Consider the following 14,950-nt stretch of genomic DNA (forward strand, 5'->3'; position numbering starts at 1 on the left):
CGTTGTAGTATGGGACAGCGTGAGCTTTCATCGTGCAGCCCCAGTCCAAAACTGGTTTGCTGACCACCCACCATTTCTCGTGCAATACCTCCCACCATACTCACCATTTCTGAACCTCATAGAAGAGTTATTTTCGGCATGGCGGTGGAAGGTATACGACCGGCAGCCCTTTGTGCGCAGGCCTCTTGTGCAGGCTATGGAAGAGGCATGTGATGAGATTGATGTGGGTGCGATTCAGGGATGGATAAGGCACTCAAGGCGCTTCTTCCCTCGATGTCTGGCAAGGGAAGATATTGCCTGTGATGTGGCCGAGGCGTTGTGGCCAGACCCAGCTGTGATGTGGACGAGGCGTTGTGGCCAGACCCAGCTGTGATGTGGACGAGGCGTTGTGGCCAGACCCAGCTGTGATGTGGACGAGGCGTTGTGGCCAGACCCAGCTGTGATGTGGACGAGGCGTTGTGGCCAGACCCAGCTGTGATGTGGACGAGGCGTTGTGGCCAGACCCAGCTGTGATGTGGACGAGGCGTTGTGGCCAGACCCAGCTGTGATGTGGACGAGGCGTTGTAGCCAGACCCAGCTGTGATGTGGACGAGGCGTTGTGGCCAGACCCAGCTGTGATGTGGACGAGGCGTTGTGGCCAGACCCAGCTGTGATGTGGACGAGGCGTTGTGACCAGACCCAGCTGTGATGTGGACGAGGCGTTGTGACCAGACCCAGCTGTGATGTGGACGAGGCGTTGTGACCAGACCCAGCTGTGATGTGGACGAGGCGTTGTGACCAGACCCAGCTGTGATGTGGACGAGGCGTTGTGGCCAGACCCAGCTGTGATGTGGACGAGGCGTTGTGGCCAGACCCAGCTGTGATGTGGACGAGGCGTTGTGGCCAGACCCAGCTGTGATGTGGACGAGGCGTTGTGGCCAGACCCAGCTGTGATGTGGACGAGGCGTTGTGGCCAGACCCAGCTGTGATGTAGACGAGGCGTTGTGGCCAGACCCAGCTGTGATGTGGACGAGGCGTTGTGGCCAGACCCAGCTGTGATGTGGACGAGGCGTTGTGGCCAGACCCAGCTGTGATGTGGACGAGGCGTTGTGGCCAGACCCAGCTGTGATGTAGACGAGGCGTTGTGGCCAGACCCAGCTGTGATGTGGACGAGGCGTTGTGGCCAGACCCAGCTGTGATGTGGACGAGGCGTTGTGGCTAGACCCAGCTGTGATGTGGACGAGGCGTTGTGGCCAGACCCAGCTGTGATGTAGACGAGGCGTTGTGGCCAGACCCAGCTGTGATGTGGACGAGGCGTTGTGGCCAGACCCAGCTGTGATGTAGACGAGGCGTTGTGGCCAGACCCAGCTGTGATGTGGACGAGGCGTTGTGGCCAGACCCAGCTGTGATGTGGACGAGGCGTTGTGGCCAGACCCAGCTGTGATGTGGACGAGGCGTTGTGGCCAGACCCAGCTGTGATGTAGACGAGGCGTTGTGGCTAGACCCAGCTGTGATGTGGACGAGGCGTTGTGGCCAGACCCAGCTGTGATGTGGACGAGGCGTTGTGGCCAGACCCAGCTGTGATGTAGACGAGGCGTTGTGGCCAGACCCAGCTGTGCGGCAAGATGCTGCCTAATTATTTTTCTTGCCTCTTTTTTTCTATATATTTTTTCTGCACATTTTTTCTGCAATTTACTTTTTCAGTTTACTGTCTTTTTTTGTGAGCATATTTTTGTTCAGTCCAATGTAAATATATCTGCTGTGCATATGTTGCACTGACTTGTTTGGTGAAAAATAAAATGTTTCAACAGCATGTGTGTGTTTGCAAATATTTCTGTGCATCTGAAGAATTTTCTACAATTTGAACTATTTTATTATTATGGCAAAAGCATACTAAAGATGAGAGTGCTTTTCATTATTTATTTATTTAACCAGGCAAGTCAGTTAAGAACAAATTCTTATTTTCAATGACGGGCTAGGAACAGTGGGTTAACTGCCTGTTCAGGGGCAGAATGACAGATTGTCGGCTCGGGGATTTGAACTTGCAACCTTCCGGTTACTAGTCCAACGCTCTAGGCTACCCTGTCTACCCTGCCGCCCCAACAGTGTTGTAGTTGGTTAGACAAACATCTGGTAATATGAATGAAGTGTGTGCCATTTCGTGCAAATGTTTGATTTTGATAATCCTATATGTAGTTTTGGTTGCAGTGCTTCATTTTGCAGGATATATGAGGTATTTTGCAGGATATATGAGGTATTTTGCAGGATATATGAGGTATTTTGCAGGATATATGATGTATTTTGCAGGATATATGAGGTATTTTGCAGGATATATGAGGTATTTTGCAGGATATATGAGGTATTTTGCAGGATATATGAGGTATTTTGCAGGATATATGAGGTATTTTGCAGGATATATGAGGTATTTTGCAGGATATATGAGGTATTTTGCAGGATATATGAGGTATTTTGCAGGATATATGAGGTATTTTGCAGGATATATGAGGTATTTTGCAGGATATATGAGGTATTTTGCAGGATATATGAGGTATTTTGCAGGATATATGATGTATTTTGCAGGATATATGAGGTATTTTGCAGGATATATGAGGTATTTTGCAGGATATATGAGGTATTTTGCAGGATATATGAGGTATTTTGCAGGATATATGAGGTATTTTGCAGGATATATGATGTATTTTGCAGGATATATGAGGTATTTTGCAGGATATATGAGGTATTTTGCAGGATATATGAGGTATTTTGCAGGATATATGAGGTATTTTGCAGTTTGGGTGTGTGGTTTTGTGAATTGTGTTAAGTATTTTGATAAAACCAGCCAGAATTGTGTTTTAGCATTTGAGAAAAACTGTAACTAGGCATTTGCATATAAATGTTGGTAGACACAGTGTGTTTGCTCATGGTGTGGTGCTGTGTTCTCTGTAGAGTTAGCTAGCAGCTAAATCTAGTACTATCAAACCAGGCAGAAGCCCAATGTCATAATTTAAACTCATTATTGTAACCAACTAGGAGGAGGGGAGGACATTGTGTGGCGTGGTATATGAACTTGTGTGTGGACTGTGGTGGAGTGTGTGTCTAGGCCGGTGTGTACTATAGACGTGTGTGTGTGCCTGTCGTTGCGTCTCTGGTGCTGTGGCCAGAGACTTGAGGTCAGAAATGGACTGGGGCGTGGCCAGGAGACTGCAGGCCTGATCCTCAGACAACCACTCCTGCACTGCAGACAGAGAGAAAGACAGACACAGAGAAACAAAGTGAGACAGAGACAAAAAGAGAGAGACATAGTGACAGAGAGACAAAGAGAGAGAGAGACAGAGACAAAAAGAGAGAGACAGAGAGACACAGAGACAGAGACAGAGACAAAAAGAGAGAGACGGAGAGGCAAAGAGAGAGAGAGAGAAAGAGAGAGACATAGCAACAGAGAGACAAAGAGAGAGAGAGAGAGACAGAGACAAAAAGAAAGCAACAAATAATGTAGGAGAAACAGTATATAGACAGGAGTGACACACAGGTCTGAAAAAGAAAGCAAGAAAGCAAAAGCGAGAGAGTGAGTGAAAGAGTGACAGAGAGATAGAAACAGCTGTCTGTACAATATACTACCTCGCTGCTCCCTCTAGCTTTAACTGCTGTCCTATTCTGCTGGCTCCCCCGACACCTGTCAATCAAGACCTCTGATTTGTCTCACTGCCAGAACTCAGAATACAAATTAGGACGAGGATCAGGTGTTTTTTTTTTTTTTTCGAAAGCTAGGCACCAGAGTCTTAACATAACTCTAATGAAGGATGTCTGCTTAAGACAGAATGGGGATTACAGGTGCTTTCATGTATGAAACTGGAATCCTGGTCTGGTTGAAAAAATAGGATTTGCCTTCACAAGAGCTGAAAATAAATTGAGGGTGCCCTTTGAATGGTACGACATCTACGCAACATCAGCATGCTATTGTAGACTGTAATGCAACCTGCACTACCACACTACAATAACTCCTATACAGGTCCTCGAATAGATCCTTCAGGTGTCAGGGAAGGTGACATCATCGCAACTCAGTAGCTGTGTTTATACTCACTGTTATATGCATCACCTAGCTGCAATGAAAGACGGACAGAGAAGATCACTTAGATAGCTCCTCATTTCTGTTCTGGGATCCGTTGCTCTGACCAGCCTCCTTATCTTATTCACCGCAGAGCAAGCTGCCAGTCTGAATTGGGACCTGCCATGTGGTCGCTGGATGTATCTGTATGTGAGGGTGGTGTACCTTGTCTGGCAGAGAGGACTCCTGTTAGAGCACTGCTGTTGGACTTCACAGACACTTTGGATTTCTACCTCGTCTCTGACACAGTCTGCAAAACACCCCCCCCCCCCCCCCCCCCCCCCTATCAGCTGTCACCTCTATCAACTCTAACTCTCTTTGGGACTGTCAAGAGACACTGGCTAGAATTCAATGTAATTGCAATGCAATGTTGACACACCGCCATTGTTTACTGCCTACACACACACACGCGCACACACACACACACAAACAAACAAAGTATTGAACCATGGGGGGAGTCTACCTGATGGTAAAGAAAGTTACTTGTTACTGCAATGCGGGTTGGATCAAATTGAGTCCACTGTCACAGACAGACAGGATGACAGACAGGATGACATCTCTACCTTGTATTTCATGATATTGGACTTGGACAAACAGTTTCATACACTGCGAGGTTGGCACTACTTCAGTGTCATTCTATTCCAGCTAGGGTGTTCTGTGTGTGTTTGAAGTTGAAGAATTGTTTCTTGTTGCTGTTAGCTGAAAAGATGAAGGCTATTTTAGCCCTTTGTCAGGTATTTACTTGAGAGGTTCAACCAAGTCCAAGAGGAGGTCACACACAACACCCTATGGCTAGCTGGAATAGCATGATATTGAAGCAGTGCCAACCTTGCAGTGTATGAAAATGTCTCATTTTATAGTGTACAGTAGTTACATTGTTTGTCTGCTGGGGCTCATTTCATTCTGTTTAATACTGTGTTGTGACGTTGTATTAGTTCATGTGACTGTTGTTCATCGAATGATTAAAAGTTTCTAATTGCGTGATTAACTGAATCAAGCCATTATTAACTCATTAACCTGTTAACCAATTATTAACTCATTAACTTGGGGCACCATGGGAAAACTAGTTTTTATTGAGTTTCTATTTCCCAAATTAACTCAAAGAATATCACAATATCGATTTTACAACAGCCGCTAATTCACCAGTTACCTCTACCATCTCGTTCTGAACGTCGTATAGCCCGTGAATCTGCACGGACCCGGGTCTCACCAATGAGTTCGTACCACACCAATCTTAGTTGAATATTTATTTACTAAAAAGCTAAAATAATGATAAAAGATACACATAGACAAAACACATTCTAGGCTATTGATTAGAACTTAGTATAACGGGCCAACACACTATGGTGCATGTTACCCAAAATGGGTATTTCAAAGAGAGAGAGAAAAAAGAAAGTACATGAGAGAAATATACCTGATCATGACAGTCATGACAACTGTGTGATATGTGGCATGCCGTTGTTTTTACCTACCTTAGTTGAATGCACTGACTGTAAGTCACTCTGAACAGGAGTGTCTGCTAAATGAATCAACTGTAATGTCAAATGTAATAATAGCAGAGAAGAGTCCACCACCTTTGACCCCCTCACCTGTTCTCCATACAGAGGGCGTCCACGGCAATGATGCGCGTCTCATGGCTACCCAGGATGTGGTTCAGCTCCAGGTTGAGCCGTTCGGCCTCTGCTGTGCTCCGCCTTAACGTCTTGCAGCTCGTCAGTCAGCGCCTTAACACTGTACTCCAGCTCCTCCATCTGAACACACAGACAGAAAGAGAGAGAGACAGAAAGAGAGAGAGAGAGAGAGAGAGAGAGAGAGAGAGAGAGAGAGAGAGAGAGAGAGAGAGAGAGAGAGAGAGAGAGAGAGAGAGAGAGAGAGGAAAACAAGAGGAGAGAGAGAGACAGACGAGGTTACAGTACTTGCAGCGGAGGCCTCTCCTTATCAGCCTTCTCAAAGTGCTGATGAAGGAGAGGCACTGGGTCGTGTTCATCAGGGCACGATTTAGCATAAAGTTTTGAAAAAGGAATATGAAAAAGAGCAATCTCATTGGACAAGGTCCCATCCCCCCTGTAACCTTGCCTTCTCCAGTTGATGGACCAGGTTCTCTCTCACACAGGCTGGGAAGTGGTGTGCCACCTCCGCATCCCCCAGCCTCTGTCTGGTGATGGTCATCCTCAGCAGCTGTGGACCAGGGAGAGACGGGAGGAACAAGGGACAGATTCACTTACAAGTTTGAGTTTGCCTGAGAGAGAGATGCATGTTTGTGTGAGAGTGTGTATATGTATGTATGTATGTATGCGCGTGTGTGATGCCCCACCTTGTTATCCCCCTGGGCATCAGCCAGTCTCTGATTCACCTCCTTCCCTCGTGTCTCTCAACAGTTGAGCCAAGTTTACCTGGGGAGAGGAGGGTGAGATATACATACATACATACATACATACATACATACATACATACATACATACATACAATCCAATCCCTTTTTCCACATTTTGTTACATTACAGCCTTATTGTAAAATCTATCAAATTATTTATTTTTCTCATTAATCTAAACACAATACCTCATAATGACAAGAACAGGTTTTGCAAATGTATAAAAATAAATAAATAACTTGTTTACATAAGTATTCAGACCATTTGCTAAGAAACTTGAAATCGGAGGAGAAGGGCCTTGGTCAGGACGGTGACTAAGAACCTGACAGAACTGGATTCGGCTATTTCAGCCACACCCGTTGCTGAGAGGTGTATAAAATCGAGCGCACATCCATGCAATCTCCATAGACAAACATTGGCAGTAGAATGGCTTTACTGAAGAGCTCAGTGACTTTCAACGTCCTATCATAGGATGCCACCTTTCCAACAAGTCAGTCCGTCAAATTTCTGCTCTGCTAGAGCTGCCCCGGGAAACTTTAAGGGCTGTTATTGTGAAGTGGAAACGTCTAGGAGCAAAAACGGCCACACAAGCTCACAGAACTGGACCGCCAGGTGCTGAGGTGCGTAACACGTAAAAATCATCTGTCCTCGGTTGCAACACTCACTATAGAATTCCTAACTACCTCTGGACGCAACGTCAGCACAATAACTGTTTCAACATGACAATGCCCCCATGCACAAAGTGAAGTCCATACAGAAATGGTTTGTCGAGATTGGTATGGAAGAAATTGACTGGCCTGCACAGAGCCCTGACCTCAACCCTATCGAACACCTATGGGATGAATTGGAACGCCGACTGCGAGCCAGGCCTAATCGCCCAACATCAGTGCCCGACCTCACTAATGGTCTTGTGGCTAAATGGAAGCAAGTTCCCACAGCAATGTTCCAACATCTAGTGGAAAGCCTTCCCAGAAGAGTGGAGGCTGTTGTAGCAGCAAAGGGGGGACCAATTCCATATTAATGCACATGATTTTGGAATGAGATGTTCGACCAGCCGGTGTCCACATGCTTTTGGTCCTGTTGTGTTGTTCACCTGGGGAGAGGAGGAAGAGATAGAGGGAGAGATATAGGAAGAGATAGAGGAAGAGATAGAGGGAGAGATAGAGGAAGAGATAGAGGGAGAGATAGAGGGAGAGAAAGAGGGATAGATGGAGAACAAAAAGAGATGGAAGTGAAAGAGTGGGAGAGTCACAGATCCAAAAAATAAGCCTGGCTTTAAGGCTGAACTGGCAAAGCTTCAGATGAGCCTTGTCCATCATCATTGTGATAAAGTGACAAGAGTTTTAAGAATATGAATTTAATGGCCAACAGCAGCACAATTTACCTGATTGCGTTTTCTGGTGGTAAAGACGGATCTCCATCCCAAAACAGAACACACATTTAAGAACTAATAGAAATAACAAAAATGCAAAGATTTACTGCAAGGTGATTTAGGCTTGCGATTGAAATCATGCTAACAGGGGTCCCATTGTTTTGCACTCAATAATACTAATGTTAAGCTCTAGCAAATCAAATAAAAAACATTCATGGGTCACTGACTTTCCAGGTCCTTAGACCCTTTTTATATAGCCATAAAACAAAGTCAAGTTCGTCATTTGGACGAACTATCACTTTAAGGCAAAACGTGGCAGAAAAGGAGTACTAAATTCAGATATAAATCCTTTAGGCAGACTCACAATCAACTCTCTGTATTTCTTCTTGAGTCCCTGGTGGTGTTCTCGCAGCTGGTTGGCCAGCTTGTACTGGTCTCTCTCCTCTTGACCGGTGTCCAGCTCTTTGGACAGGATCAGGAGGGCCTCCTTACTCTCCAGCGTATGCTTCAACACCAGGAACAATGGAACAACATATAGGATGGTACAGAAAGGGACATAACACCGGTTACACTTACACACCAGGAACTACAGTGCCTATAGAAAACCTTGAACTTTTTTTTTCACATTTTGCTGCCTTAAAAAAAAAAAATTCTAAAGAGGGATCAAATTCAAATAAATCCTACAGATCTAGATCAAATAATCCACATTTTCAAAGTGAAAGAAAGATATTTTCCAAATTGAGAAAAAACAACAACCAAAATAATTGGATATGTCTCCACCCCCCAGAGTTAATACTTGATGGAAGCCCCTTTGGCAGCCATTACAGCTGTAAATCATTCTCATTAAGATTCTACCTACTTTTCACAACATACTGTCTATTGTTTTGGATGGACCAGGCGGTAGACTACCAATCGCTTTGTGTTAAAATACGTTGTGTGGGGTATATGCACACAAACAACCCTAGAATCCATAGACTTGGCTTCATAATCGTAACAAAATATGTATATTGAGACTTTAATTTCTCCTTCCATATGGCAACCGTAGTTCTATTCGCTAATCATCACTGATTGCTCACGCAACCGATTGTCACAGGGTTTTTTCAGCGCACTCACCTCGCTGACCAGGCCTTGCCAATCACTCTCACTCCTTTTCAAACTATTCACATTTTCTTGGCGTCTCCCCTACACGCAGATGTCACGGTTTTTCCTGCGTTAATCGGTTAAGGCTACAATTGTGTTCTTTCAGCAAGGTGAATTGAGATTCTCCTCCGCTGGCTGCTATGTTTAGGTCTAACGTCAGCTGTTGTTGGTGGGGCAGGGATGTCAGAGGGTGGACATGTTCACAATAAAAATGATATTTTATCCTAGGTGTATTGAGAGAGGTGCTCGGGGACTTGTCATGTGTGATTCGAGTAGCTTCAGAACAGAACAGTTTCTCAAAGAGAATATGAGGAGGTCCTTTTAAAGGTATTTGACTTACTTTTGCCTTTGGGGTTGCTCTTGAGGCTGTATAATATGTTATATGAACCATACAGGCAACTCTCAAGCCTAAATTAAGGTGAGGGCTTCTTGTGGGCAGTTTACATTGTGTTCACTCCAGGACTTATCCCTCTTCGTTCCCTCCAGGTTTCCATTATGTTCAGGCAGCCCCCTCAAGCCTTACATGGAGCCTAAATAGTTAATTGTGTTGAACTCTGTAGGGAGACCAAGCATTGACCACTGGAATATCAAGTAAAAGCTTAGAGTTCAGACAGACAGGCTGTCAATTCACTTTCTTTATAGGGATGAATTAATAGTATAACAAGCTTTTAATAAAACAACCATGGCTGTTACATAACAGTAACATTTTCTGCCATGATCAGGACAACAACAAGGGCAGAACGGTCTGTCAACCAAACCGTTGCAGCGTGTCATTTGCCCCAAAATAACCACACAATTTCAATAGGCGGGATTACGTTGGGAATTATGCAACAATTTAACAGTCATTTTTGAAGAAAGTATTTAATGGCTCCAGCATCAAACATTCTCTTACATGAACAATCATACAGTTGTGACTAAATACCCTAGTAGGCAACAGTTAACAGTGTTCTTCCATAAAATCTCCCACTCAGAATGCATGACAATCACTGGGCCTGCTTACAACTGCAGGCTAAAATAGAATAATGAGTAGCAAACCCTTTTTATACACTGCTGGCCTATATATAATGTATTTTTTGTGACAATCTAATAGAAAGTATTCCTGAAAATATTATACTAAAATCAACCATTTTCCTTCAAAACATTGTGTCAAATTTGCACTAATCTATTTACTCTAAAGAATGGGAATGTAAATATATTGAATTTCAACAGCATCTTCCAAATTAAAAAAAGGTCTGTGTTTAAACAGGCAGACCAATTCTGATATTTTTGGTCTTTTGACCAATCAGATCAGCTCTATTGCCAATAATTGGGCAAAAAAAAATCAGAATTCAGAATTGGACTGTGTGTAAACACATATATGTCAGCATCATGAGCTTAGTTCCTCTGCATTAAATAAAACATCTCAGATCAGGTCGTCTTGTATTCCAGTTCTGTTTCTTGGCAAACTTGTAAACGCATCCAAAGAGATCAGGAAACATTGTCACCAGATCTTTGCAAACACAGCAGGCCGCATCTGCATCCTTATCCGCAACCTTAGTGCTACAGAAAGACAGAAAACACACATTTTCTATGATGTCAGTGAAGATGCTCAGTGTTGGGCAGTTTCAACATACTGTAATGTCAATTACAGAAGCAGCTTTGATTAACAGAAATCAGAGGAAATCTTATTATCTAGCGTGATATCTGGTATGTCATGTTAGGACTTGAAATAAGTACAGTATCTATTCAATTCCCCAATTGATTGAAATGTAAAGCAATTTGAAATTTAGATCAGTGCCACTAACACTAATTGTTGTTTTTTGACTTACTAGTGTGCATCAAGGTTCCGTATGAAGCGCAGTAACCCCAATGTGTTCTCAGTGTAGGCCTTCTTTTTACCTTCCACCTTCTGGATCAACAAAGGGGGCAGCTGTGAAGACAAAGAATTGCTGTATGCGTTAACATTGCTTTACACTCTCATAAATGGCTTGTGGTGGTAAGTAGTGAATAAAACGTTGTCTGGCTAACCTTGGATTTCCACTGATAGAAGGATCTGTTCTCAACACCTTGGTCTAGCGCTTGAACGAGCCCAGGGTCAGCATTACGATGGTTCTCTGCCTCCTCCTGATTCCCAATTTTTATCAAGTAATCCAATCTCCTGATCAAACGGTGTACATCAATACATTTGAAACAAATTATAGGGGAAGTTATGTCCATGTTGTAATTTTCCTCTCAGTCTCACGCTAATCAGTTTAAGAATGGCACTGCCTCATAATTCGTCCCATCACTTGTTGTGATGGGAAGCCTCAAGTGATGCAAATAGGTGTAAGTCTCTGGCAAAGGTGTCTATGTAAGGTAAGAATTTCAAGCCATGGATAATGCAAATCTTGCATGATGATAAAACCTAAGGCATCTACAAACTTTATCGAAAGCTAACTACCTTTACACTTGGTTTATAATTTGTTGAACAGATTACATTTGCTTTAATGCATTAATACATTTGAATAATATTAATTATTGTAATTACGCACATAGAGTAATATAATTGTGTCACCGTGTCAATCATGTAACTGTAACTAGAATTTAGTTTTATCTCCATGTTTATTATTATTTTCATTATTACCTATTATACACAAAGACATACTAATAAAACAACTTTTCAAGTGACAAATAAGGATTTTCACCTCTGTGGTTTCCAGAAGAGGGGATGATTCAGGGTCTCCTCCACTGTAGGTCTCCCATCAGGGTCTTCATTGATCATCCACTCAATGAGGTCCTTTGCAACCTCGTCTGCCACATGTTCTAGTGTGTAAGTCCCCTTGATTATGTTTCGATTCTGTTCAAGTTCATCACCAAGTGGACCTTCAAAGGGGTGGTGTCCACCAGAAAGGACGTAGTATACCAACATCCCAGCCACCTGAAATTACAACAATCATTCAGTCCATCGCTCTACAAACAGGAAATAATCTTTATTCTATCTTCACGTTGCTCAACCTGTATATCAGAGCTCCTCTTATATCCAGAGCCTTGTTTGTCTAACGTCTCCTTGGCCATCCAGCATTTTGTTCCCGCAGGGACTGTGTGTAGAGTTGTTTGTTCCACTGTGAGTCTGCGACTTATGCCAAAATCTGCCAATTTTGCATTTCCTTTGAGACCTGTAAAGGATAAATAATATCACAATATCATGTTTTTCATAAGTATAGGTACTAGAAAATGACTTTATGATACTGCATATGGATTTTTAACACAATGATGAAAGCCATGTATTAGATTTAGAGTGAAAGGCTTAACTGTGCAATACTATAGTATCTCTCACCTATCAAAACATTCTGAGGTTTGATATCCCGATGAAGGACTTTGGTAGTTGGACCATGAAAGACACTTAAACTGCAGAGCACCTCTTCAGTGATTTTAATCAGGGCAGGAGTGTCGTCCTTGGACAGGTGTGTATTAATGTACTCATCCAGAGTGTATTCACAGAGCTGAAGAGCAAGATAACCAAAGAAACTGTCTTCTGCAAAGTCCATGTATCTTACAATACCGCTACTGTCAAGCTCTGGAAGACGTAAAAACCCTTCCTCATTCTTGAGAAACTGATAGTTTGACCCGATCATTCTCTTTATGGCTACTTCAGTGCCATCATCCCTCAGGCCCAAGAAGACCTCAGTTCCATCACTTCCCTTTGCTATGCGAAAGTAATCATCATCATATATAAGAGTGAGGTTTCCTACTTTATAAACTTTACATTCATCCATGTTGGCAAGCTTCTCTAACTGTGTCTCCCACCGCTTGCTTACTTTGTGCCATTTGCGCTGTAATGGTGATGTGTCAGTGGTGGGGTGGAACGGCTTGACACTAGAACACTCATCAAGGCCAGATTCCTCAACAGGTGTAGATGAAGTATTGAAGGCTAAACAGGTTTTATTTTCTTGTGTGTCTGTCTCTTCTTTTGGTATGTCTTGTTTTTCTGCCGTTCCCCTCTTCTTCTTCTTCTTCTTCTTCTTCTTCTTCTTGGTTTCTGACAAATGACTGTCTTTTGAATCTTCACTTGTTGACTTGGAGACAGAACGTTGTCTGTCTAAGGACATGTTTAGATCTCTCAGCTTTTCATCCCTTCCCCAGTTAAGTAGTCCTTCAGGTACCGGAGTCAGTCCCAGAGAGCTGATGTAACCAGGAACACAACTAAATGTGTAAAGATCTGCTAGCAACGCATAGGCATACATCTTCAATTCATAGGGATAACCCTTCCTCTGTGTGCATGGGACAATGTGCTTGCATATTTCCTCAAGGTCAGAGTTGCTCCAACGATCCTTGTCTTTTGTCTTCTGTGTGATGCCATAGAGCGTAACAATGATCAATGGCACGAGATAATCTTCTGTTTTAGAGGAAAGCAGTTTCACTAACTCAGGAATTAGGGTAAGTGACACCTCATTAGGTATTTCCTTCATGGCGCAAACAAGTCTAAGGATTTCAATGCACCTGCCCTAAATTTCAGAGGAACTGTGGACAGACGTCTGCTTACAACTTCAACATAGGAAACTAGTTTATTGGAGTCGTTCAACCATTTAATGGCTTTCTGGAAGTATTCGTCTTCATTTGCACCTTCAATGTTAAAGCACATGTCAATCATAGTGAGGTGGGTTTGTGGGTTCTCCTCTAGTAAGTGAAGATCATAGTGCTTGAAAACATCTGTTGGTGATGTTTGTTTTATTGCTTGTGCAAAATTGAAAAAAAGCTTGATTTTGAAAAAGAACCCACTCTCTTCAGCAAAGTTTCCAATTATTGTGGCCAATTTCTGATCAATTGCAGGATGGACGCCATGATTTAGCCAAATTAAAGCTCCAGATTTGAGAAGCTCCTTCACAATATCCTCTCTGTCATGTGCTAATTGAATTGGAAAGAATGGTTGTTCTGCTAGACCATTTGGATCTGCCTTTGCTTCCAGTAATGTTGTCACTATATTCACTGGAACTTTATACAGTCCAGCATAATGCAGTGGTGCTAAACATCTCTTTGATGGTTTGTTGGGGTCAGCACCTTTTCCCAGAAGAAATGTACAAATCTCCTGATTTGCAAATGCAACAGCAGCCATTAAAGAGGTTACTTCATCTTGTAACTCAACACAAGGGTACAATGCATTGATGTCCTTGCCTCTAATCAATGTCTTCAGCCTCTTCAGATTATTATTAATAATGCACTTGATAATACGATCTGTTGGCCCTGAGATTTTGGCCAGATGTTCAAAAAAGTATTCCATAATTCCTATCAATTTTTTCTACGCAGGGATATCTGAGGGAGAAAAAGTCATGAGTATCTTTTCCAATTAAATCAAATTGAAATGGGATTCATAGTAACTCAACATGATATTTTCAGTATGCTCTTGTATGTTAAATAACAGTGTATAATATCCTCTTATAATGTATATGTTATTAGTGTCTAAATAGATACAGTGAATATACTGTACAGTACAATTGGTTTAGTTCATTAGGAGAGTAATAACTCAAATAAATCTTGCAGTTTTACATCTCTGGTGCATACCTGTGTGGTGCCTTTACCTGACTGAAATACTATTAAAGCTGTTTTATATTATGTCAAATGCAGAGTTAGGATTTGTTATAACATGGAAAGAGCAGCATTCATTGGACTGTGCCAATACTCTCAAAAATCGACTTTAAAAGTACGTACCCCTTAGAGTTCTTGGAGCAGAAACGTCCTCTCTCAGCCCGAAGCTCACAGTGCCCACTCTACTGATGCGGAAGAGACACAATTTAAAGTTCTTCCTGAAACCCAACCTAGACTGGTACAACAGGTATATTTAGTGCTTTAGACAACTCTTCTTACATTTGTTTTCACAATCTTTATCATGGAAACAGCAACATTACCGGCACTGTACCAAAAACTCATCAGTACTAAACACAAGGAAACCCAAAGAGATGCAAATCAACTTTAGGAAAAAAAGTCAACCAAGCCTATCCCCACTATCAATACATGGAGTGGATATTGA

The 14,950-nt window shown here is 42.7% G+C and overlaps 1 protein-coding gene across 2 annotated transcripts; it reads right to left on the reverse strand.

The window, feature by feature from the left end:
• Positions 1-9,807: 9,807 nt before the first annotated feature.
• LOC110500618 (serine/threonine-protein kinase/endoribonuclease IRE1a) lies at positions 9,808-14,712 on the reverse strand. Of its 2 annotated transcripts, none has more exons than XM_036958079.1 (7): positions 14,632-14,712; positions 12,263-14,235; positions 11,941-12,101; positions 11,631-11,863; positions 10,975-11,104; positions 10,776-10,876; positions 9,808-10,506 (listed from the first exon to the last, which is right to left on the reverse strand). In XM_036958079.1, the coding sequence occupies exons 2-7, from the start codon at positions 13,392-13,394 to the stop codon at positions 10,356-10,358; spliced, it is 1,908 nt and encodes a 635-aa protein (XP_036813974.1). In that variant the 5' UTR covers positions 13,395-14,235; positions 14,632-14,712; the 3' UTR covers positions 9,808-10,355. The 2 variants fall into 2 exon arrangements, with proteins under 2 accessions (XP_036813974.1, XP_036813975.1); XM_036958080.1 differs by lacking the exon at positions 9,808-10,506 and adding an exon at positions 10,517-10,534 and having other exon boundaries at positions 14,632-14,710.
• Between the last annotated feature and the right edge of the window lie 238 nt (positions 14,713-14,950).

The sequence above is a fragment of the Oncorhynchus mykiss genome, chromosome 21 (assembly GCF_013265735.2).
Source record: "Oncorhynchus mykiss isolate Arlee chromosome 21, USDA_OmykA_1.1, whole genome shotgun sequence".
In the NCBI taxonomy this organism is placed as follows: domain Eukaryota; kingdom Metazoa; phylum Chordata; class Actinopteri; order Salmoniformes; family Salmonidae; genus Oncorhynchus; species Oncorhynchus mykiss.